Source organism: Zootoca vivipara, chromosome 12 (assembly GCF_965207765.1).
Source record: "Zootoca vivipara chromosome 12, rZooViv2.hap1.1, whole genome shotgun sequence".
Taxonomy (NCBI): domain Eukaryota; kingdom Metazoa; phylum Chordata; class Lepidosauria; order Squamata; family Lacertidae; genus Zootoca; species Zootoca vivipara.
Genome location: NC_142595.1, coordinates 46,427,653 through 46,452,524, shown reverse-complemented (window position 1 = coordinate 46,452,524; position 24,872 = coordinate 46,427,653). Strand labels below are relative to the sequence as shown.

The 24,872-nt window shown below is 42.7% G+C and overlaps 2 protein-coding genes across 2 annotated transcripts; both read right to left on the bottom strand.

The window, feature by feature from the left end:
• Window positions 1-2,963: 2,963 nt before the first annotated feature.
• LOC148684115 (vomeronasal type-2 receptor 26-like) lies at window positions 2,964-14,818 on the bottom strand. Its single transcript, XM_088654858.1, has 7 exons — window positions 14,604-14,818; window positions 10,360-10,509; window positions 9,304-9,595; window positions 7,999-8,862; window positions 7,257-7,484; window positions 6,120-6,246; window positions 2,964-3,862 (listed from the first exon to the last, which is right to left on the bottom strand). The coding sequence occupies exons 1-7, from the start codon at window positions 14,816-14,818 to the stop codon at window positions 2,964-2,966; spliced, it is 2,775 nt and encodes a 924-aa protein (XP_088510984.1).
• A 2,144-nt stretch (window positions 14,819-16,962) lies between these two features.
• On the bottom strand, window positions 16,963-24,872 carry LOC118078086 (vomeronasal type-2 receptor 26-like). The gene is made up of 6 exons (XM_088654857.1): window positions 24,582-24,872; window positions 23,190-24,053; window positions 20,809-21,036; window positions 19,655-19,781; window positions 17,092-17,968; window positions 16,963-16,990 (listed from the first exon to the last, which is right to left on the bottom strand). Exons 1-6 carry the CDS (start codon window positions 24,870-24,872, stop codon window positions 16,963-16,965), a joined length of 2,415 nt encoding a protein of 804 aa, XP_088510983.1.

Genomic DNA, 24,872 nt, shown 5'->3' with positions numbered 1-24,872 from the left:
CACAGAATTGACCTGTGCCTCCATGGACAGCTGTGAGTCCAAAATGACTCCCAGGCTGCACACCTGGTCTTTCAGGGGCACAGTTGCCCCATTCAGGACCAAGGAGTCCTCCACACCCGCCCGCCTCCTGTCCCCCACAAACAGTACTTCTGTCTTGTCAGGATTCAATCTCAATCTGTTAGCCGCCATCCATCCTCCAACCGCCTCCAGACACTCACACAGGACCTTCACCACCTTCACTGGTTCTGATTTGAAAGAGAGGTAGAGCTGGGTATCATCCACATACTGATGAACACTGATGAATTAAACTGATGAAGTATTGTCCATCTTTTGCCCCTATTCCCAGTTCTCCATGGCACCTGGTATAATTTATAATGGTTTCCAGACTTGCTTTTTTGACATCCATAGTGCCTTCTAAGAAACCTCTTTGGCTGTCAGGCTTCGGGGAATTGGCTTCCTCCCACCGTGGTGGCAGTAGATAAGCAGAACAAAGGAAAGGAGTCTTCTTACCAGTTAGAAACTTTAATAATAGCAGCGAGAGAACAAAGAACAAACCTCCTAGAAAGGCAGTACTCCCAATTAAGTTCACCACCTCCTCCATCCCTTATTAATCTACATCAAAATAAAAAAATTCCTTCAGTAGCACCTTAAAGACCAACTAAGTTTATATTTTGGTATGAGCTTTCGTGTGCATGCAAGAAGTGTGCATGCACACGAAAGCTCATACCAAAATATAAACTTAGTTGGTCTTTAAGGTGCTACTGAAGGAATTTTTTTATTTTGCTTCGACTCAGACCAACACGGCTACCTACCTGTAACTAATCTACATCATTCCTACATCTTGTAAAATTGATGCAATTCTGGGCTGCATCAATAGGAGTATAGCGTCTAGATCATGGGAAGTAATAGTACCACTGTATTCTGCTCTGGTCAGACCTCACCTGGAGTACTGTGTCCAGTTCTGGGCACCACAGTTCAAGAAGGATACTGACAAGCTGGAACGTGTCCAGAAGAGGACAACCAAAATGGTCAAAGGCCTGGAAACGATGCCTTATGAGGAACGGCTTAGGGAGCTGGGTATGTTTAGCCTGGAGAAGAGAAGGTTAAGGGGGTGATATGATAGCCATGTTCAAATATATAGAAGGATGTCATCTAGAGGAGGGAGAAAGGTTGTTTTCTGCTGCTCCAGAGAAGCGGACACATAGCAATGGATTCAAACTACAAGAAAGAAGATTCCACCTGAACATTAGGAAGGACTTCCTGACAGTAAGAGCTGTTCAACAGTGGAATTTGCTGCCAAGAAGTGTGGTGGAGTCTCCTTCTTTGGAGGTCTTTAAGTGGAGGCTTGACAGCTATATGTCAAGAATGCTTTGATAGTGTTTCCTGCTTGGCAGGGGGTTGGACTGGATGGCCCTTGTGGTCTCTTCCAACTCTATGATTCTATGATTCTATGAGTTTGAAACTGCTGTGTTTTCTGTTCTGCCGGTTTCTGAGCTCTCAGGGACTTTGGGAAAGGGGGGAGGATACTCTCCAGAAACTGTAAATCTGTTAACCCTCTCTCTTCTTCTCCTAGCTGTTCCCCATCCAGTATTTCCCAGCTTCTGCCTTCTGAACTATATCCTTCTGCAAACCACTGTTCCAAATCTATACTGTCCTCTGGCTCCTGTGAAGATTCAGGATCTGGATCAGAAGGGGGAGGCTCCCACCATTCTTCCTCAGTGCAACCTGTAACGGATTAGCCCCAGGATGGGAGATTTAGTACACCCTTGATTAGAAAAAGTTAATCCACCTCCAATTTAACTGACAGCGCAACTTCAGGAGGCAGGACGGTGCCCGGTTTAAAAAGGAGGGAATAACTGTTTTGGCAGTTGGAAGAGGGGGAGTGTGTGGTGACGAAGAGGGAAGAAGAAGGGTGTGGGGCCGGGATAGTGGTGGTTTAGGTTAGGCTTAGGATAACTTAAACTTAAAGTCTGACAAAGTTAATGTATAACTGTAACTAAGATTGCAAACTTATGCATCGTTAAGAAAAGAAAAACCTATGTTCTCAAGAAAATAAAATTCATCTTCTTTTTGTGCCAAAGAGTATCGTCTTGGTTATTCCAGCAGCGTATTAAAACTCACAGAGGTGGAGACTCAGAAAAGGGCAAAACTTACCTGACGAAAAAGGGATAGTTTGTGTCCTAGAGTCACACAGGAAGGGCAGTATGGTGAAAACCTAGAGTGCCACAGGTTTGCCAGGGTGAAATGGCAGACTGATGCAGTGGGGATCTGAGTTGAGGGAGTCCCTGTTCTGTAGGCAAGAGGTTGTTCATTCAAATAGCCCTGAGTGTTTGTGAGATCAGGCCACGAAAGCTGGAGTTAGACTCTCTTTACTGAGAAGCCCAGAATTGAGGGGTTTATTTTAAGGCGTAAGGAATTGAGTGGGGATTGCTTTACCCCTGTCCCCTTTCGTCTCATAATCTATTGGCAACGTCGGCGAGGGGGTTCGTCGCGCAGCCCTCCTCAGAACGGTCCCTGACACTGCCTTTGATGTTTAGCTCAAAGTGGCACTTTTGGCAACCAAGATGCTGGTGCTTGTGTGTTTACTCTAAGTCTCACCACACCTCTGCTCCCTTGTGGCACAAAAAAATAGCAATTGGTTTTCTGTTTTCCCGTGTGAGTCAATGCCAATCAGAGTGAAGCCATTTTCCTTGGAGTTGCAAAACGCAGCAAATCCAAATACAATGGAATCAGTTTAAGACAAAGGCATCACTCAGTTTTTCTCATTATTTGCTCCCTATTGTTCAGCTCAGGCCTCAACACAATGATGTAACACTTAGGGGCAAAGATGCATCCCAACAAACGCCTCAAAAGAGTGCCACTCTGGAGACATTCTTAGTAACATGGAGACATTCTTAGTAACCAGCTGTATACTAAAACCATTAATATATAACAAATCAATAAGATAAAAACAAAGGTATTGCTCAGTTTTTTCTCATTATTTGCTCCCTATTGTTCAGCTCAGGCCTCAGGACAATGATGTAGCATTTAGGGGCAAAGATGCAGCTCAATAATCCAGCACTGGAAGACATGATGGAGAAGATCTCCACAGCCACCATGGATTTCCCTTTGGTGCTTAGATATGTTGGGAGAAAGGACAACCAAACACTGCAAAACAGCAACATGCTGAAGGTAATGAACTTGGCTTCATTGAAACTGTCTGGCAATTTACGAGCTGCAAATGCCACAATGAAGCTGGCAATGGCAAGGAGGCCCATATAGCCCAGGACACAGTAAAACATGGTCACAGACCCTTCATTACATTGCACAATGGTTTCTTCTGCTACTGAGTCCATGTCTAGATCAGGGAATGGAGGAGAAGTCATCAACCACACAGTACAAATACTTGCTTGAGTAAGAGAGCAGGAAAAGACTATGGCATTGGCCAGCCGTTTCCCTACCCACTTCCTTGTGCTAGATCCTGGTTTAGTGGCCATGAAAGCGACAACTACAGTGACAGTCTTTGCCAACACACATGAAACGGCCAGTGAGAAAACAATGCCAAACATTGGTTGGCGAAGAAGACAGGTCACTTCTCCAGGTTTCCCAATAAACAGCAAAGATGAGAGAAAGCAGAGCAGTAGAGAGATGAGGAGAATGTAAGTGAGATCCCGGTTGTTGGCTTTGACAATGGGAGTATCTTTGTATTTAATAAAAGTCCCTATCACCAAACTTGTGAGCAGTGAAAAGGAAAGAGCAAGGGAGGCCAAGCTGATCCCAAAGGACTCATAGTAAGAAAGAAAGCTTATTATTTTGGGGATGCATCCAGTTTTGTTCTTGTTTGGATACTGATCTGCTGGGCATGTGATGCACTCATCCATATCTGAAAAGTAGAATAAGGTCCAATTCCAGTAACAATTCATGTGTGCTCTTTATTTCTTTTTTATCTTATCCTTCTGATTTTAAGGAGTTGATGATTATATAACAGTATGTGAAATACGTTTCAAGTATTCTGCTGAATGTTTGAATTTAAACAATATTAAGCTGTTGTTGCATGCACCCTGCACACCAGGGCTTGTTCCAGCTACACTTATACGGGGGGGGGGAGCATCAGGCACCGGTGGGCTCTTGTGTTGCAGGGGAGAGCACAAGGGGCCTGGTAGAGCCCAGAATGATAGCATCCCCCTAAATCAGATGAGACTGGCGTTACATAACTTATTCCATGGCTGCCTTCTGGGATCCGTGATACTTGTCTTTTGACACACCAATGTCCAATGCTGGTCAACTCCCAAGGGTATTGATTGGGTGCATTTGAAACATCAAGTGGAATTTGAAGAGCACATGCTCATTGAAACGATAACCCTCTCTTCACCCTTGTTCTTTTACCAGCCCTGCTTGCCTGTGCAATAACGAATACAAATCTGACCTAATTTCACCCAACTTGTGTTTCATTCCAGTCATACACAGAATCCCCCAAAATGCAACTCCTAGGCCAGCGTTTCTCAACCGCTGTTCCGCGGTACACTAGTGTGCCGCGAGAGGCTGGCTGGTGTGCTGCGACATGCCGCGGCGAGAAGGGCGACCCCCCCCCAAAAGAGAGAGAAGAGGCCAGGCGCTGCAGGGCGCTCCGAGCGCTCAGCACTTTGGAGCGCTCTGCTCTGCAGCCGCCGGCCTTGGGCAGCCCCCCCCAAAAAAGAAGAAGAAGAAGAAGAAGAAGAGGCCAGGCGCTGAAGGGCGCTCCGAGCGCTCGCCGTTTCGGAGCGCTCCGCTCTGCAGCCGCCGGCCTTGGACAGCAAAAAAGAAAAGAAAAGAGGCCAGGCGCTTCAGGGCGCTCCGAGCGCTCGCCGTTTCGGAGTGCTCCGCTCTGCAGCCGCCAGCCTTGGGCAGCAAAAAAGAAAAGAAAAGAGGCCGGGCGCTGCAGGGTGCTCCGAGCGCTCGCCGTTTCGGAGCGCTCTGCTCTGCAGCCGCCGGTTCCAGGCACCGAGGCGGCAGGCCTCGGGCAGCCCCCCCCCCAAAAGAAGAGGCCAGGCGCTGCAGGGTGCAACGCGCGCTCCCTGCTGCTACAGCAGCAGCAACAGCAGCCGGTTCCAGGCCCCTCTGGCTGGCTGGGGCGCTCGGTGGTCTCGCTCTACAGGGCATGGAGGTATGTCTTATGGAGGTGGTGTGCCTCGTGGTTTTTTTCACGGAACAAGTGTGCCGTGGCCCAAAAAAGGTTCAGAAACACTGTCCTAGGCAATTAGAGTACTTGATATGTGTACAACAAAAGACATTTGAGCTGAGTGGGGAGCACTTCCATATCTAGCTTCATAGTTTTGCACCAGTCTTATTTGCTTTTGAACATTTCATTGGAATTATTGTACAGTAATTCCTCAGTTTAAGTATGCTTCGGTTTGAGTACTTTAAGTTTAAGTACTCCGCAGACCCGTCTGGAAGTTCGCTTCAGGTTAAGTACGCTTCAGGTTAAGTATGGACTTCCAGAACCAATTACACTCATACTTCGGGTTAAGTACGCTTCAGGTTGAGTACTCCATGGACCCGTCTGGAACGGATTAATCCACTTTCCATTACTTTCAATGGGAAAGTTCGCTTCAGGTTAAGTACACTTCAGTTTAAGTACTCCACGGACCGTCTGGAACGGATTAATCCAATTTCCATTACTTTCAATGGGAAAGTTCGCTTCAGGTTAAGTACGCTTCAGGTTAAGTGCAGTCTTCCAGAACTAATTGTGTACTTAAACCAGGCATCCCCAAACTGCGGCCCTCCAAATGTTTTGGCCTACAACTCCCATGATCCCTAGCTGACAGGACCAGTGGTTGGGGAAGATGGGAATTGTAGTCCAAAACATCTGGAGGGCCGCAGTTTGGGGATGCCTGACTTAAACCGAGGTACCACTGTATTTTAATCTTTTGTTGGAAGCCACTCGGAGTGGCTGGGGAAACCCAGCCAGATGGGTAGGGTATTAATAAACATTATTATTATTAAAATTAGTATTATTATTTTCAAAGGTTACTTGAAAACAGCAGAAAAATGCTAGCACACAACTCTAAGCAGGACAGTGTGGTTGCATGTGAAATGTAGCATTTAAATAGATTTGACACAATAATCTTTACTAATATTGAACAATGAAAAATGTCATGTACCATTTTGGTTGGAAATCTTCCCTTCTGAACAAGGAGTACAATCATAGCAGCAAAATTTCTGCCCTTCCTTCTTTTTCTTCTGATTACCAGGGCTGCAGTAGTCATTACACAGAGAAATGGGCATCACCTTTCCAGAAACAGGAAATAATTTCAGATAAGAAAGTAAACCTCTCACCCAAATACTTCATATGAAGTGCAGCAATTGTCCCATTTTTTTGTTAGGGGACCAGAAAAAAGAAGCAAGATACATGAAATAAGCTAGGGCCACTTTATTAGCTGTAACTTTAGGAGTTTATAAATAGCAAAGGACATGTGTGGAAAATGCTTAACTCTTCTATCAGGCTCCTAAACCTGCACCGATTGGGTGAGGTCTTCATGATTCATAACACCTTTGAAATGCTGCAACTTGTTACACAGAGCCCTGTGACAATTCTCTAGAATCACTCGAGCTGACCACATGATACTCAACTTCTTCGCCAACTTTCCTTTCCATCACCCACCTACCTAGTGACCAGAAAGCCAATTCAAGTAATGTGCATGCCACCTGTAGTTGCACCTATTTGGCAATGCTGGGTAGGAGAATGAAGTAGGTGGCAAAGGTCAACCAGCCCATTTTGACCAGTCAATCATAGGAAGGAACATAATTTCCTGCTTGACACAAACTATGATAACATATAACTATGTTATGATAGTTATGGTAACATAGTTATGGTATGAAAACTATGGTATGGCATGATAGTTATGATAGTTGTGATAACATATAACTATGATATATTAGACAAACAGGCAAAACCCTACACCAATAAATGGACATAAATCTGACATCAGGAATCGCAGGAAAGAGAAACCAGTAGGAGAACACTTCAATCTCCCAGGACATTCTATACAAGATCTCAAAGTAGCTGTCTTATTACAAAAGAATTTCAGAAATAGACTGGAAAGAGAAGTTGCTGAACTGCAACTTATTACCAAGCGTAAAACCATGGAGAGACCAGGTCTGAATAAAGACACTGATTCCCGGACCATCCGTGGGCCAGACTGAAAAGGTGATTGGGCCGCATCCAGCCCACAGGCCTTAGGTTGCCTACCCCTGATCTAGAGAGTGCATTGGGTCAAAGAAATACCCACATTCCAGACCTGGTTAAAGCCTTTGTTCCACATAATCATGTCCTCACGAATGATTATCTCATTTCTATTGACAGCAATGGGATCCACCCATCCCACCTTCACTCGAAGAAAAGACTTGTTTGGGAAGGTGACCATGTTTGTGATGTCAAATCCACCTCCCATTTCTCTTTTATTAGTAAAGGACACTCTTTCTCCAGCTGAGTTGTTAAATGAAATGTCAGGAAGAAAGTGGTGCAACTAATTGAAAGAGAAAGGAAAGATCAAGGGGAAAGAACACAATAAAGTTAGTGAAGAAAATGGATTGATGTATTAACACCATTCTTTATTCTTCATTTACATATAATTATGTTTGCTCACTTTACTTGACAATGTAGATGAAAAAAATTGTTATGCATACAGTGGAAAAGAAACCAGCCAAATGTACAAGGTTAATATGAAAATATAAAGCTTTGCCAGTTAGTGACATGAGCAATACTATTGCATACCAACTAGGTTTGCTCTTGGTATAAGCTTTCGTGTGCCTGCACATTTCTTCAAAAGTAATGCTGCAATGATTCAGGTAGGTAGGCATGTTGGTTAGACGCAGTCAATATATATATATAAAATACTTCTTCAGGTATTTATATATATATTTCAACTGCGTCTGACCAACACGGCTACCTAACTGAATCAATGAAGCACTACTTCTGCATGAAAATTGTTATGTAAACCTAAGTTGTATATTTCCTGCTTTTCATTTGTAAAGCATTACCTGCCAAGGCTGCAGATCTTGAAGTTTTAATTTTTGACTGCTACCCAATGTTCTCTGCTTGGATGTAGACAAGTAAATAGCATGCAAAGTATGAGCCACAACATAAACAGCATTGTAGATACTGTAACTGTGGCCAGATAGTTCCATTGCAAAAAGAGATCCTGGAAGACTCTCCAAAGTCTCCTCCCCAGTACACAGTTCTTTGGGCTCCACTGTCACATGTGGATTTGGAACTATACAGTCAAATGCTTGCTCCCAGAAGTCCTTGAAAAAACCATCGCCCTGGCTCCAGGAGGAAGGCTTGATTGCCAGAAGAAAGTCTTTGAAATTTAGAAGATTTTGTGAATGAATTGTGAGGGATATGGCACCTTGAAAAAGTTGAAAATCCCAAGAACTAACAAGCCCTGTGGCAATGAAATCAGTATGTGCACTCAAAATCCACACCTTTCTAATTGCTAATTTTTCTGTATTGGTTGGGTCCCGCAAAAATATAATAGTTCTCAGTGCTATAATTGTCACAGCTTCGCCATAGACAATAAATGTAGTGACTTTATTATCTGTGAGCAATGCATACAAGTTTAAGGCTACCTCGTGCATTTCATCCAGGTTATCAAGATGGATTTGATGTGGGATTCTTTGTGTAAAGGCTGAACAAATTCCATTTTGAGAAAGCAATGGCTCCAGGGTCTTGATGAAATATTCTCCAGTGTTATCATTTGGACCAAAGAGTCCAACCCAGATCCATCCAAAATGCTTAAGCAAGTTAATAATCCCCCAAAACTGATGGGCTTCATTGGGCACCATTCGATAAAAGGACGGGGACTGACTTACGTCACTCTCTGGAGGAAAGGAGCCATATGCAAGCTAAATAAATAAATAAATTACAGTTATGAAGTTATGTAAAAAGAATTCATAATGTACAATGTGAAATTTTATTTAACAAATATTTGTTCAAGCAATGATATAGGTTAAATCCCTGAGTGCTCACTGGAAGGACAGATCCTGAAGCTGAGGCTCCAATACTTTGGCCACCTCATGAGAAGAGAAGACTCCCTGGAAAAGACCCTGATGTTGGGAAAGATGGAGGGCACTAGGAGAAGGGGACGACAGAGGACAAGATGGTTGGACAGTGTTCTCGAAGCTACGAACATGAGTTTGACCAAACTGCGGGAGGCAGTGGAAGACAGGAGTGCCTGGCGTGCTATGGTCCATGGGGTCACAAAGAGTTGGACATGACTAAATGACTAAACAACAAAATCCAATACAGTCAGTAAGAATTTAAAAAATCCCTATGCAACATCTTACCTGGGGAATTTTGTAGAGACTTAATATATCTGCCATATGTAAGGAGGTATCAGAGCCAAGTCCCCCAATGGTGGATATGAGGGTTTTCTGGGTGTCACATTTGTAGTTGGGGACAAATGTATTCATTTTGAAGAGGAGGTCTAGACTCGTACGGTAGGTCATCCTTGCATCATAATAGCTGTCATAGATGTGGAAGCCAAGTGTGACATTGGGCAAGATGTTGGGATTCTCATTGACTTCTTTGACAGCAAATGCCAAGGCAAGGACATGTTGGTAGAATTTTGTCACCACACTGCAAATAAAGTAGAGGAATTACAGAAATGAATATACCACAATACTGGACACTTTCCTTTTCAAATTAATCGAAACTGAAAATAAATGATTGGAAACCAAGCATTTTGAGAAGCGGTTGAAGGAGCTGGGTATGTTGATCCTGGAAAAGAGGAGACTGAGAGGAGATATGATAGCTGTCTTCCAATATCTCAAGGGCTGTCACATGGAAGATGGAGCAAGATTCTCTTCTCCTGCTCTGGAGGGTAGGACTCAAACCAATGGCTTCAAGATACAATAAAGGAGATTCTGACTATACATCAGGAATAACTTTCTCCAAGAGCGCTCTGACCATAAGAGCTGTTCAACAGTCTTTCTTTCCCTCCCTTTTTCTTTCTACTTACTCTGTATACAACACTGATGTCTCACATCAAACGTAACTGCTCTGTAGAGTAGAAAAAACTCTACAAGCTAAAAGAGAGACAATTCACATGCTTTTATAAACCAAGAAAATCATATATATAATGACTCAGAAGGTGAGTGAAATGAGGAGTCCCTCAAGGGTGTAAAAAACAGACATTTTAAAATTATTTAAATCATTCCATGTGAGCTAGTATGTTATTGTTTAAAATGAAACGACTTTTGCTATTATACCATTCAGCCAAAAAAATGTTTCACATTATAGCTTACAGGCAACAGTTCCTCTCCTCAGCATGCTTTTGCAAAAGACATGAGGCAAGAGGAAATGTGATTTGGAGGAATGTTAGAGGCATGGGAGATTCTTACGTTGAAATATCGAACAGGTTCTGTGTTGGGTTTTCCTTGAAGAAAACTTCATAGAAAACATAATGGATATGTGAAGCTATTCCACCAATGATGAAATCACCTGGCTGGTACCACTCACGTGGAACAGGAATAGGAACATTCACAGTGCACCTGATAGTGTTATCAGTATTAGAAACTGGAGGCATTAGAAAAAGCAACATCAATAACATCGACATCATGCTAGTCAAGCTTCCTTCTGAACACAGACTCTATTGTACTTGTTCCTACTAGCTTCCTAAGAAAAGGCTACATTGGATGATGCATGACTCCTTTTACCCACACATATAATAAAAAGTATGAGCTGCCTTCAGAGATTACAGCATCAGAAATTGAATTTGCTAGAGCCCTGCCTGCTTCTGCCCCCTACCCCAGTTCTCAATACTGTAAATGGGGTTAGTTATAACCACTCTCAGGCTTGCTTGTTGTTTTCTAGCTGCTTCTGGGAACCACCTAGAGGTTTGTCCTTGTGAAGAAATTGCCATGATTTGGGTAATTGCAGGGTAGGATTATGAATTACTTCTTCAGGGTTATCATTCTGAGTGGCTCTTTTGCTTCTTTTTTACTCATAGTTCTGCTCCTTACAGGCATAAAAAGTGATTGAATGACATAGCCATGATGATACGAAGAAATTCAGAGTGAAGTCATTGGGTAAATAACAGGGCTAAATTTCGAGATAACAGCCACTTCCAAATGCCATTTCCCTTCAAGGCATAGCTGCCAAGTACCCTGTTTTCCCCGGGAAACCCGTGTTTTTTACGTACCGTTTCCCGGCAGTCCCCAATATCAGTTCATTTCCCGCTTTTCTCCCTTATTCTGCTCCTGCCGGCAGCCTTTTTTTTCCTGCTTTGCCCATCTATGGGCACGGAAAATGGCCAGCGCCGGAAGTCGTGTCTACGCATGTCCGGAAGTGCGTAGACGCAACTTCCGGTGTCGGCAGCAGCCATTTTCGGTGCCCGTAGATGGCCAAAGTGACACTGGAAGTTGCGTCTACGCACTTCCGGACATGCGTAGACGTGACTTCCGTTGCCGGCGCCAGCCATTTTCGGTGCCCATACATGGGCAAAGCGACACCGGAAATTGCGCCTACACAACTTCTGGTGTCACACGGCTGCCGGTCCTGGATTCTGCAGTCCAGGACTTGGCAGGTATGCTTCAAGGGAATGGGAATAAAGACCCCCCTCTCTCCACACACACACACACACACACACACACACACACTAGCTTGACTGTCTTGCATGAATGAAGAGAAGGTGTTTGGAGGAGTGGGGATTTTTTTTTCAGCCTGAGGATTGAATTCCCTTCTGAGTAATCTTCCAAAAGTCATATGACCGTGGTGGGTGGGACAAGATGTGAAAATGTACTGAGCACCTAGTGCAAATTTTACTAATGCATAGTGTTTAGTTTCTACTCACACACATACACTCCTCTCTATTCCCATTCAGGTCACCAGGAGGCATTGTCAGAGTTCAAGGACATATTCCAGGGAGGCAACAACTCAGGATATGAAGCGGAGCCAGGGAGAGCTCTGAGGTTCAGAAAAAGACATTTTGAGGGCCACATGCAGCCAGTTGGCCAGAAGTTTCCTCTCCCCCACTGAATTGAAACTGCTTATCATAAACCAACCCACAGTACTGATTTCCTCAGTTCAGTATGCCAGTTTGTTCTGTTCTCCCGCCACCTAAATATTGCTTTGTACAAATCCTTTGTCAGCCTGTACTATATTAAATTGTAATGAACCTCAATCCAATAAAAGAGAACCCCACACCGAGTTTCCTGATTTGCTCATTTAAATTCCAGAAACAATCGTGGGATGCAAGTCTGGTTGTAGTTAGCTGGTTCAGACACTTGCACACTCTCCAATACTCCTCAGATGAAAATAGGGACATTCTATTCTACATCAGTATCACTGCTTGACTCTTAGTGACCAAGTATAAACGTTATTAGAGGAAACACACAACATAGGTGGAAAATCTTCATCGCAAACAGTCATTTAACCAAACAAACAATTGTTCTTCATTGCTATTGCTTCCACTTCCAACTGGATTTTTTTAACAACAGAAGTTCCTCCAAAACCTTTAGGGAACATCTATGCTACTACTGAATTTCATAACATGAGCACAGTCAATCCACATTTCAACTTTCCTGAGAAGTTTACTCTTTTCTTCACATCAAGCTTCTGTATGTCACAGATTTTGCTTTGTGGATCAGCAGTCCACAAAGTCCAGTGGTTGGTCAACAGTCTGTGCATTTGAAACTCTTAAATAGATTGATTTTGCTGCTACCACTGCAGAGAGACTATTTCTTATCGCTGTGTGCTCTGCATATCCTCTGGGTTGAAGCATTTCTTCTGACTTTCCTAAAGCGCTTCAAATCACACTTTGTGTGTGTTTTCTTTTTTTAAAATCATGCTGAAAATGCCTTCACAAAAAAACTTTGCAGTGTGGGTGAAGGAAGTCGTATTTGGCTAATTGATAGAACAACTGTGGTTTCCCAATTGCTCACACTCAATCAATCAACATTTGTAACAAAATTAACTTACTAACCTGAGACCTGCATCACAGTGCTAGGAGGTGAAACTAAGGTGAAACTCAAATGTCAGACCCAACGTCTCCTACATATATTTTTTGTCCGTCTCAAGAGACTGGAGTGCACCTCTGGGGTGAAGCCAAACTGATGTGTTCCAAAGGAAAGCAGAGCTGTTATTGGACTTTAGTAATTGAAAATTAATAATAATAAAAAATTAACAAACAACAACAACAAAGGAATGCACACCAATACATTTAACATTGGTTTGGTTGTGGAAGTTGCAGAAAGGAGGTGTAAAAGGTGTAACAATCTTAGGGGCTCCACTCCAGTTTCGTAAAAGCTTTACTCCTTAGCCTTTTCTTCTCACAAGGAAGCAGAGGTTAAGGATCTGCATTTTTCTTCTCCTAGATGGGGTACTTCCCCGGTTGACAAGCCCTATCTGCCCCTCACTTTCCTTTACAGCATGTGTATAAACTGCCTTCTTGTCATTGGACCCAACATTTGTCTTTTCCACTCAATCTGCTGGGCCCTGTCTTCACAAGCAGTTGAAGTCCCTAACTCACAGAGGGTTTGAGACCCATCGGCTACACTCACCTGGTTAAGCCAGCCAGTTGAAGTCGTTCCCAGGGTATGCTCGTTGTCACATGGTGACAGCTTACAAGAGCCACAGGTGAGCGATGAGTGCAGGGGGGAGACCAAAGGTTAACAAACAACCAAAGAAGGAGAATGATGTGTCCCCCAGCAGAGATACGACTCCGCCCCCCCACCCCAGAGATATCTGCCCTCTCCTAAGAACAAACGTGACACAATCTATCAATCAAAACCTATAAGCAAAGCATGGTCACATCTAAAGTAACAGTTCACCAACACACCCAAAAGGAAGACATGGAGGTCAGTTGAAGTGGGAGCATAGGAACAGATTTTATTAGATTGACACCTTGTGCTCCTAGTAGAAGGCTAATGGCAGCAGAGTTGTTGCAAGTTGAATCCCAGATCTTGTGCAGAGTAGAAAGGAATGAGGAGAAGAAGAAGAAGAAGAAGAAGAAGAAGAAGAAGAAGAAGAAGAAGAAGAAGAAGAAGAAGAAGAAGAAGAAGAAGAGTAGTTTGGATTTGATATCCCGCTTTATCACTACCCGAAGGAGTCTCAAAGCGGCTAACAATCTCCTTTCCCCTCCTCCCCCACAACAGACACCCTATGAGGTGGGTGGGGCTGAGAGACTTCAAAGAAGTGTGACTAGCCCAAGGTCACCCAGCAGCTGCATGTGGAGGAGCGGAGACAGATGCCCCAAATGTTTCAATGCAAACTCTCTTAAAGCTTAGTTTGCAAAATAAGTAACCTAGGGTCCGCAATCTAAGGTACATAAATAAAATGAGAAAGGGGATTTGGAGGGATGTATGTTCCAGGGAATATGTGACTGCTGTTGTTGTTTGCTGCTTTGAAGAATGCACAATAATAATAATGTGACTGAGAAAGAAGAGTACCCAGGTTGGTTATTTGAGGACCTATAGATTTATTGATTCAAGCATTTCTTTGCCCCTCTCTTCACCTAAACAAATCTGGCACACCAGTGGATAAATGTTAACAATGTGATGCTACCTTGTCTGAGACTTGCAGTATAAAAGGCATTACACAAAAGGAAAGGAAATTCAGAGTGACGTAGAGATGCAAACAGTCTTACTGTGGAAACTCAAACAGATTCTGTGAAGGGTGCTCTTTGAAGAAAACCTCATAAAATACATAATAGAGCTGAGAAGCTATCCCACCGATGATGAGGCCACCTGGCTGGTACCATTCATGTGGAACAGGAAGTGGATCATTCACAGGACATGGCAAAGTATCTTCTTTACATGCAACAGGTGATTGCAGAAACAGAAATACCAAGAGCCACAACATCCTGCCTCTCTAAAAACGCAGAGCTTCCTGTGCCCATTAGTACAAGGTTCATGTCTTGAACTGGCTAGTGTGAATGATGCCTGGTTTTGCCAATGTAGTTCTACAAGAGAGCTCTGTGAACTGTTTCTGAAAATCAATTTCTTGGAAACACGTGCCTTTAATAGATTGTTGACACTCTGATTTCAAGTCTGGCAAATAATATGGGGCAGGGGAGTCAGAAAGGAAACTGATGAAGTATTGCCCATCTCTTGCCCATGGCACATGGTAATAATTTTCAGACTTGCTTTTGGACTTTTCTAGTGCTTTCTTTAAAAAACCTCTATGGCTGTGTTTATGTGAGGAAATTATAGTGATTTGGATGATTGCAGGTAGAGATAATAAGTTGTTCAGCCCCCCCCCCCCGGTGTGGCGCTTTTGGCAACAAGAGACTGGTGCTTGTGTGTTTCCCCAAGTCTCATCACAAGTTACCTCTGCTCCTTTGTGGCACACACACAAAAAGGCAATTGCCTTTCCATTTTCCTTTGTGAGTCAATGCCAATCAGATTGAAGCCATTTTTTCCATGGTTGCAAAACAGAAAACCCCAAACTATGGTCATACCCTAATTCAGGCATGTCCAACAGGTAGATCGTGATCTACTGGTAGATCACTGGACGTCTGCGGTAGATCACTGGTAGATCATTGGCTCCCCCCAAAGAAGCTGAACAACTGTGGCTCCCCTAAAAAAAACTCAACATTTTACCTCTCACTGAAAAAACTCAACAAAAAAGCTCAACAGCTTTGACCTGAACCTCCAAAAAGGGGGTAGATCGCAGCCAGTTTTTAACTCTATGAGTAGATCACAGTCTCTTGGGAGTTGGCCACCCTGCCCTAACTGAAGTTCCATCCACTCATTGAATATTTCTCTACACAATTCTGTTTTTTTCAAAAAGTGTAGTCTAGAAAAGGACATTTGGATTGTTGCTGGTAGAGATATGTTGCTCAGGGTCCCCACCACCCATAGAGTGGCACTTTTGGCAACAAGAGGCTGGTATTCGGGTGCTCCCCCAATGTCTCATCGTAAGTTGCCTCTGCTCCTTTGGGGCACACAAATAGATGGCAATTGCCTTTCTGTTTTCCCTTGTGAGTCAATGCCAATGAGAGTGAAGCCATTTTCTTTGGGGTTGCAAAGCAGAAAATCCCAAAGTATGATCATAGCCCAACTCCAGTTTCATCTACGCAGTGAATATTTCTGTACACATTTTTGTTTTTAAGTGTAGTCTAGAAAATGACAGTTACTGGCCAATCCTATACACATGAAGGTATAAAGTTAAGTTAATCTGGAGAGAGGTACACCAGTTTGAAACACCATTCTGGAACAGGGCTAGTGCTGGCTGAGACAATCAAACCTTGTATAAGGAAAAGATGCTTTTAAAATAGAGTTTGAATCCACTGGTGGAGGAAGGTGGGTGCAGGGGGAGCGGTGCACCCTGGGTGTCATCCGGGCGGTGTCACCACGCACCACACCCCAGGGTGTGCACCTCTCGCAGCGCACCCCCAGGATGCGTGCCGCTCACTGCACACTCCCAGGAAGCTTGATGCTCGCCGCACCCCTGACCATTTATGCCCCAGCATGTGCTCCACTACTGTTTGAATCCCTCATGCAAAAGAGGGACACTCTGGAGACATTCTTAGTAATCACCTATATATTAAAACCCTTAATATATAACAAATCAAGGTAAGCGTGGTCGCTCAGGAATGGCCTAACTATTGGGGCCTTGGCTGCACAAAATTGGGCCCACTGGCCAGATGTTCTTGATCCCTCATCTAAGGTGACAGAGCATTTTTATCTTTAATTTCAGAAACCGAAAACTTCCAAAATCCCTCCCGCAAAAGTGTATCACCTGGGTGGAGGAACCCAAAATAAACACTTTTATACTAAAACATGTAATAAACAGTGGTACCTCGACTTACGAACAACTCGACAACCAAATTTTTCGACTTACGGATGGGGGTAAATGTCTCGACATCCGAAAGGAAACCGCGGAGGTTTTAGATAGGGATTTTTTGACTTATGAATTTTTAGATGGGGTTGCTTCGACTTACGAATTTTTCTGTTTCCAATGCATTCCTATGGGAAATTGCATTTCCAATGGCATTTTTTGACTTACGAATTTTTCGACCTACGAAGGTGCCTTCGGGATGGATTAAATTCGTAAATCGAGGCACCACTGTAAAGCAATACAATATATCAAGGGGGAAAGATACAGTTTACATCTTTTTCCTTATCAGTTGCTCCCTGTTGTTCAGCTCAGGCCTGAGCACAATGATGTAGCATTTAGGGGCAAAGATGCAGCCCAACAATCCAGCACTGGAGGATAAGATGGAGAAGATCTCCACCACCACCATGGATTTCCCTTTGGTGCTCAGATACGTTGGGACAAAAGACAGCCACACACTGCAAAACAGCAACATGCTGAAGGTAATGAACTTGGCTTCATTGAAACTGTCTGGCAATTTACGAGCCGCAAATGCCACAATGAAGCTGGCAATGGCCAGGAGGCCCATGTAGCCCAAAACACAGTAAAACAGGGTCACCGAGCCTTCATTACATTGCACAATGGTTTCTTCTGTTAGCGAGTGCATGTCTAGAGCAGGGAATGGGGGGAAGGTAATCAGCCAGCCAATACAAATAATCACTTGTATGAGGGAACAGAAAAGGACAATGGAGTTGGTCAGTCTTTTCCCTACCCATTTCCTCATACTGGAGCCTGGCTTCGTGGCCATGAAAGCTACAACTACTGTGATGGTTTTGGCCAACACACAGCAAACTGCCACAGAGAAGACGATGCCAAAAGTTGGTTGGCGAAGAAGGCAGGTCACTTTGCCAGGGTGTCCAATGAAGAGAAGAGATGAGAGGAAGCAGAGCAGGAGGGTGATGAGGAGAATGTAGGTGAGATCCCTGTTGTTGGCTTTGACAATGGGCGTGTCTTTGTGTTGAATAAAAGTTCCTAGCACCAAAGTTGTGACCAGGGAAAAAGAAACAGCAGCGAAGGCTAAGCTGACACCTAAAGGTTCCTCATAAGAAAGAAAGCTTAGAGTTTTGGAAATGCATCCATTTTTCTTCTTATTTGGATACTGATTTTCTGGGCATCTGAAACAGTCATCCATATCTGAAAAATAGAATAAAGTCAAACTCAAGGAGCAATTCATGTGTGTCTTTTGTCTAGTGTTTGATGTTTCTGCTGAATCTGACATAGGTTTTTAAAAAGTATTTTAAGTGGCCCTGCTGTGCACCCAGCAGGGTGGTGGCCTTTGTCCAATGTCACTTGGATGGCAGAGCGGGTAGAACCTTGGTTTTTTGGGTTGACAGTTAACTGAGACAAAAATGTATTCTACTCCCATATTTAATTGTCTGCAGGTTAGGATACAATTTGTCTTTCGTTTGGTATCAGTAGCCATTTTTAGGTATTCTAAAACCTTTGTCGGGACGCGGGTGGAGCTGTGGGTTAAACCACAGAGCCTAGGGAAGTTCAGGGGTTCTAATCCCCACTATGGGGTGAGCTCCCGTTGTTCTGTCCCAGCTCCTGCCAACCTAGCAGTTCGAAAGCACGTCTATGTGCAAGTAGATAAATAGGTACCACTACAGCACGAAGGTAAACGGCGTTTCCGTGTGCTGCTCTGGTTTGCCAGAAGCGGCTTTGTCATGTTGACCACATGAGTCCTGGAAGCTGTACACCGGCTCCCTCAGACAATAACGCAAGATGAGCGCCGCAACCCCAGAGTGGGTCACAACTGGACCTAATGGTCAGGGGTCCCTTTACCTTTTCCTTTAAAGACTTTGTCAAAATGATGGGCAGAAAAGTCATTGGGAAGAACCACATCAATAGGGGTGGACCATAAAGGGTTTATAAAATGACAGGAGCAAGGCATGTCCAATCTTGCCTATCTCTCTCTCTCTGACACACAGCCACATGCATGCAGGTTACCTACTGGGAATCTGGAAGCTTATCTTACCAAACACAAAGGTCCAACCTTGTTCAACTCTGAAGGCTGCAGAGCGCATCCACAACATCAAGTAGAATGGCAATCAAACAGCAAGTGCTGGTTGCAATAAGGACCCTATATTCACCTTAGTACCATGACATCCCCTATTAAAAAGGTAAAGGACCCCTGACAGTTACGTCCTGTCACAAATGACTCTGGGGGTGCGGTTCTCATCTCACCTTACTGGCCGAGGGAGCCGACGTTTGTCCACAGACAATATTTCTGGGTCATGGGGCCAGCATGACTAAGCCACCTGACCAGAGCAGTGCACAGAAATGCTGTTTACCTTCCCACTGGAGTGCTACCTATTTATCTACTTGCATTTTTTTCAGTGTGCTTTCTCTTATCTGAAGCATAATAACTAAATTTATGGCCTAATTTCACCCAGGATGGATGTCTAGGTTGTCCCAGCCACCACAAAATTCTCAAACATGCAACTTTTTGTACAATTGTACTACTTGTCAGTTTCTCTTAAATTATGTCTAGAATGAAATCATTTTTTTGGAGGGGGGGAGTTTAATTTCAGATCCACATGCATGGGATTTCACCAGCCTTCTAAATTTTTGAAATTTTTCATGTGAAGTTACTGGACAGTAGAAACGAAATATTAACACTACTCTGCAGGATAGTGTGGTTACATGCACAACATATTATCTTTTCAACAGATATTTGCTGATCTTGTACAATGAAACCTGTCCACCATTCTGGTTTGAAATAGTGTGGATCTATGCAAAATGTAGTAATTAAATTATTTTAAATAGATCCAACACAATAATCTTTACAAATATTGAAAAATGACAAGTGTCAAGTACCGTTTTGGTCTGAAATCTTCCCTTCTGGACATGGAACACAATCATAGCAGCAAAATTTCTGTCCTTCTTTCCTTTTCTTCTGATTACCAGGGTGGCAGTAGTCATTGCAAACAGAAATAGGTATCACCTGTCAATAAGCAGGAAATAATTTCAGAAGGGAGAAACATCTGAAAGTAATGTTCAGCCTCTGAACTTCAGATAAGAAAGGGGACCTCTCTTCACATAAATATCTGCATAGGACAGCTGCTTTCTACCAAGAACAGGTATTGGCTTATTTTTGCTGGGAAACCAGAAAAAGAGAGGCAATACCCCTGGCATGGATTAAACTAGGGCCTCTATCACTCTCCTAAACCTGTCAGGATTTGGTAAGCCCCTTTTGAGTCACACTGCCTTTGAGGCATAAAACTCCATGAAAGTGAAACAAGCCAACCTGAAAAGACATCTTTCTCTGCCCCACAGGCTTAAGAGGCCATTGTAGAAGTCTCTTAAATCAGAACTCAGTGGAGGAGTGTATCATCAATTCTGACATCCTCCTTCATTTAATGTACACACCTGCCAAGTGATGAGAAAGCCAATTTCCATAATTACTGTATGTGGCTCCCACTAGTAACATGGGGAAGTGTGCCAACCCTACCCCTGGCCCCTTTTCTATTGAAACAGAGACCAACCCTTCTTCACTCCTAATCAATTTTATCTGGATAATCCTGAGCACATACATACATACATACATACATACATCTAGTTACAGGTAGGTAGCCGTGTTGGTCTGAGTCAAAACAAAATAAAAAAATTCCTTCAGTAGCACCTTAAAGACCAACTAAGTTTTCATTTTGGTATGAGCTTTTGTGTGCATGCAAAATAAAAATGCAAAATAAAAAACTTAGTTGGTCTTTAAGGTGCTACTGAAGGAATTTTTTTTATTTTATACATACATACATACATACATACATACATACATACATACATACATATATAATATGTACATAATAAATATTGTTTTAAAATTCATTTCAACATAGATTTGTTTGGCATGTTTATAGTTTCATCTACCGCTATCCAAAATATTTCATTGAAAATAGTAATGGTTGTTTTGGATAATGTGAATGACCCATTTGGAGAATGTGGGGCCCACATGAAAACCCTAGTCTCCAGACCTGATTAAAACCATTGTGCCACATGATCTTGTCCTCATGAATGATGAATTCTTTTCCATCAACTGCATCAGAATCATCCCATCCAACCTTCACTCGAAGGAAGGACCTGTTTGGGAATGTGACAGTATTCATGATGTCAAATCCACCTCCCATTTCTCTTTGATCAGTGAAGGACACAATTTCTCCAGCTGAGTTGTTAAATGAAATGTCATGAAGAACAGGGTGGAGCTAATAAAAAGAGAAAATGGAGTTGAATTGAAAATAATATAATGGAGATTTTGAGCAAAATGCCATGATTTACAGAAACCCTTCTTTTTGAATCTTATTTAGGTATAATAAAATAGCTTCAGTTAACAAAGAGCCCGTGTGAAAAATCAGTGATTTTGACACAACAGATGGAGACTTTTTGATGCATTCACTGAACACATATTATTTCTATCAAGATGCACACAGTTTAAAATGCACACATTAATCTTTTTCAGTGAATAACAGTTTAAAATGCACACATTAATCTTTTTCAGTGAATAAGATTTGCAATAGCATTTCAACAGCATTCTGGATCAAAATGTAATAGAGTAAAATGGAGTTGCGTGCCGAGGCACCAAGAAGACCCCCCAATAACTCACACAGACGCCATAATTTTTGTTAAAGTTTTTGGCATTAAAATTTGGCCACAACTTTTTTATTAAAATACAATCAATTAAATGTGAGTGGTTGCTTAGTCATTGGTTCACAGCCATCTGTCTCCCGCCTGGGACAGATCTGACTCCCTCTAGCCTAGTAGGGGAGTCAGTAAGTAAGCACCCCCTGAGAGAGGACGGGGCAGGGGGCACAAGCCCTTCTTTGTCCTCTCCCCAGATGCTCCCCGAGGCTCATGCGTGGTCCTGACCCCTAGCGGGGATAAACAGACAAACATGTGGAGCCCGGGATTCCTTTAACGGAATACTTCTATATGGCAGCAGCAATCACATGAGGGTCAGGCCCAACCAAAATCCGTACCCCTCGTCCAATTATTTGAACCAATGACTAACCGCAACCTTACAAGTTGTGACTAGTTGCAGTATGGTAAGCAAAAACCACCCGACACCAGCCAATCAGTCAAGTGGAAAAATTCCTACCAGGCCCCCGAATACAGGCGACCACCTAGACAGGCACTGCAAGGTCAAGCAAAGGGGCCTAAATAAAGCGGAGGGTGGGCGGGAGATTCGAAGCGAGCAGCAAAGAGATGGCACAAAACTGCTCTTCCAGCTTAAACCAAGCAAGGGCTGTCAATCAACAAATTGCAACAAGAAAAAATCCCCAGCAACAATCAAACCACCAATCAAAGCCCAATATCGGACCCACCCCCAAGGCCCTGGGTCTTCTTGTTAGCCCTGCCGCAACCCATGTTCTCTCCTATGGAGAGAACCTGCTTAAATAGAGGATAAATAAATAAATAGCATTTCAACAGGCTGAAAGCAGCTTGTTATTCCAACTTGTTATTGAACTTGTTATTCCAAAACATACCAAAAATACTACTTTCCGGTAAATGTGTTAGGCTGGTCTATATGTATTTCTTTATAAGTTACTGTTATCATAGCTACTATGGACCAAATTTTATCAGTCCATTCAGATACAGTAGGAGAAATGCTACTTTCCCCCATTTTTAGCAATTTTACTGTCCACAAAAGTAATAAAATTGTATAGTATTACTTTATCATTTTCTGGAATAACATATTTTAGATAATGAAGCAGAAATGTTTTAGGTTCCAAGGCTATGTAAAAATCTTCTGTTGTACTAATGCAGATATGATAACTTTTTTCTCTTCAGAAGTTAAAATGCATTGAATAAGATATGCAATGCCATTTAGCAGCACTTGTGGATGAAAATTATGATTAAGTCTGCTTCAGTGCTATTTTTCTAGAAAAAGCAGTGCTGGAACTCACCATGAACGCCTCCCTATTTCTCTTAGAATGGAATGGCACCCATCTGAGAGGTGCCGAAACTCACCTGAGATGTTCCTGAACGCACCTGAGACATGCTACACCTGAGTTCCAGCGAGTTCCCCCTGAAACTTGACTCTGTTTGTCTTAATCTGTCAGGCGGCATTGTTGCCTGGCACAGCCCCACGTAAGCGATCCTGTACTAATTTTTTTTTTAAAAAATGTATAGTAGCACCCTGTAAACCAACTAAGTTTGTTCTGGGTATAAGCTTTCATGTGCATGCATACTTCTTAAGCTTATACCCAGAACAAACTTAGTTGGTGCAAAGGTGCTACTGAACAATTTTTTAATTTTGACTGCGTCAGACCAACATGGCTACCTACCTGAAACTAGGATCCTGTTCTAATTTATTCGTGAAAACAATATATTTTGTTTCTCTTCATTTTGAAAACATTACCTGCCAAGGCTTCAGATCTTGAAATTTTAATTGTTTACTTCTGCCCAGTGTTCTCTGCTTGGATCTCGGTGAGTAAATGTTCTGCAAGGCATGAGCCACTGTATAGACACCATTGTAAATGCTGTAGCTGTGACCAGTCATGCTCATTTCGAATAGAGTCCTTGGAAGGTTCTTCAGCCTCTCCTCCCCAGTACACATGCCATTGACCTCCATTGGTGCATCGAGTTTTGGAAATACACAGTCAAATGCTTGCTCCCAGAATTTCTTGAAAAAACCATCTCTTTGGGTCCAAGGCGGCTTTATGCTCTGAAGAAATTCTTGGAATGCTAGAAGATTTTGTGAATGAATTGTGAAGGAAATGGCTCCTTGGAAGAGCAGAACATTCCAAAACTTAAGAAAACCCATAGATATGAAATCAGTCTGGGCTGTAAAGATCCATACCTTTATAAATGATGTGTTTTCCTTATTTGTGGGATCTGACAGAAATATAATAGTTCTTAGTGCTGTAATTGCTAGAGATTCTCCATAAACAATAAATGTAGTGACCTTATTATCCCTGATTTGTACATACATATTTGAAGCTATATCATGCATTTCATACACATTATCAATGTGGAGTTGTTCTGGGATTCTTTGTGTGAAGGCTGAGCAAATTCCATTTTGAGAAAGCAATGGCTCCAGAGTCTGCAAGAAATGTTCTCCGCTGTTATCATTCATAGCAAAGAGTCCGATCCACGTCCATCCGAAATGCTTAAGCAAGCGGATAATCCCCACAAACTGATGGGCTTCATTGGGCACCATGCAGTAAAAGGAAGGAACATTACTTGCATCACTCTCCACTGGGGGGAATGAACCATATGCAAACTGAAAGAAAATTTGAATATAATTTTAAATCATATGGAAACCATTCATCCTTTACCATTTGGCTTTTTATTCAACAAATTCTAAGTTTTCTTTTTTTTTTCTAATTACCCGTTTTGATTTGAGCTGTGATGAGATCAGTCTCACATCCCCAGAAATAAAACAGAAAAAGAAATGAACAAGGAATATGGGATAAAGATGTAGCCTTGTATAAAACTAAATTTTAAATTAAAGATCCTGACTAAAATAGATCCATTAATTTTGTTGAATCTGCTCTGAGTAAAACTACTAAATAGATCTGCTCTGTGTAAAACAAACATGGAGGTAAACCATAAAGGGAAAGAGAAAAAATTCTCAGGCGCCCCTTCATACCTCTTATCTAGATGCATTAATTTTGTTGAGTCTGTTCTTCGTAAATCTACTGAGTAGAATACTTCCCAAAAGGTGTGCTCTGTGTAGAACAAACATGTGTAGAACAAACCCATAGAAGGAGGAAGAAAAAATTCCCATGTGCCCCTTCATACCTCTTACCTGTGGAATCTTGTAGAGACCTAATGTGTCTGCCATATGGAAGGTGGTATCATGGCCAAGTCCCCCAATGGTGGATATGAGGGTTTTCTGGGTGTCACATTTGTAGTTGGGGACAAATGTCCTAATTTTGAAGAGGAGGTCTAAAGTTGTACGGTAGGTCATCCTTGCATCATAATAGCTGTCATAGATGTGGAAGCCAAGTGTGATATTGGGCAAGATGTTGGGATTCTCATTGACTTCTTTGACAGCAAATGCCAATGCAAGGACGTGCTGATAAAATTTCGGCACCAT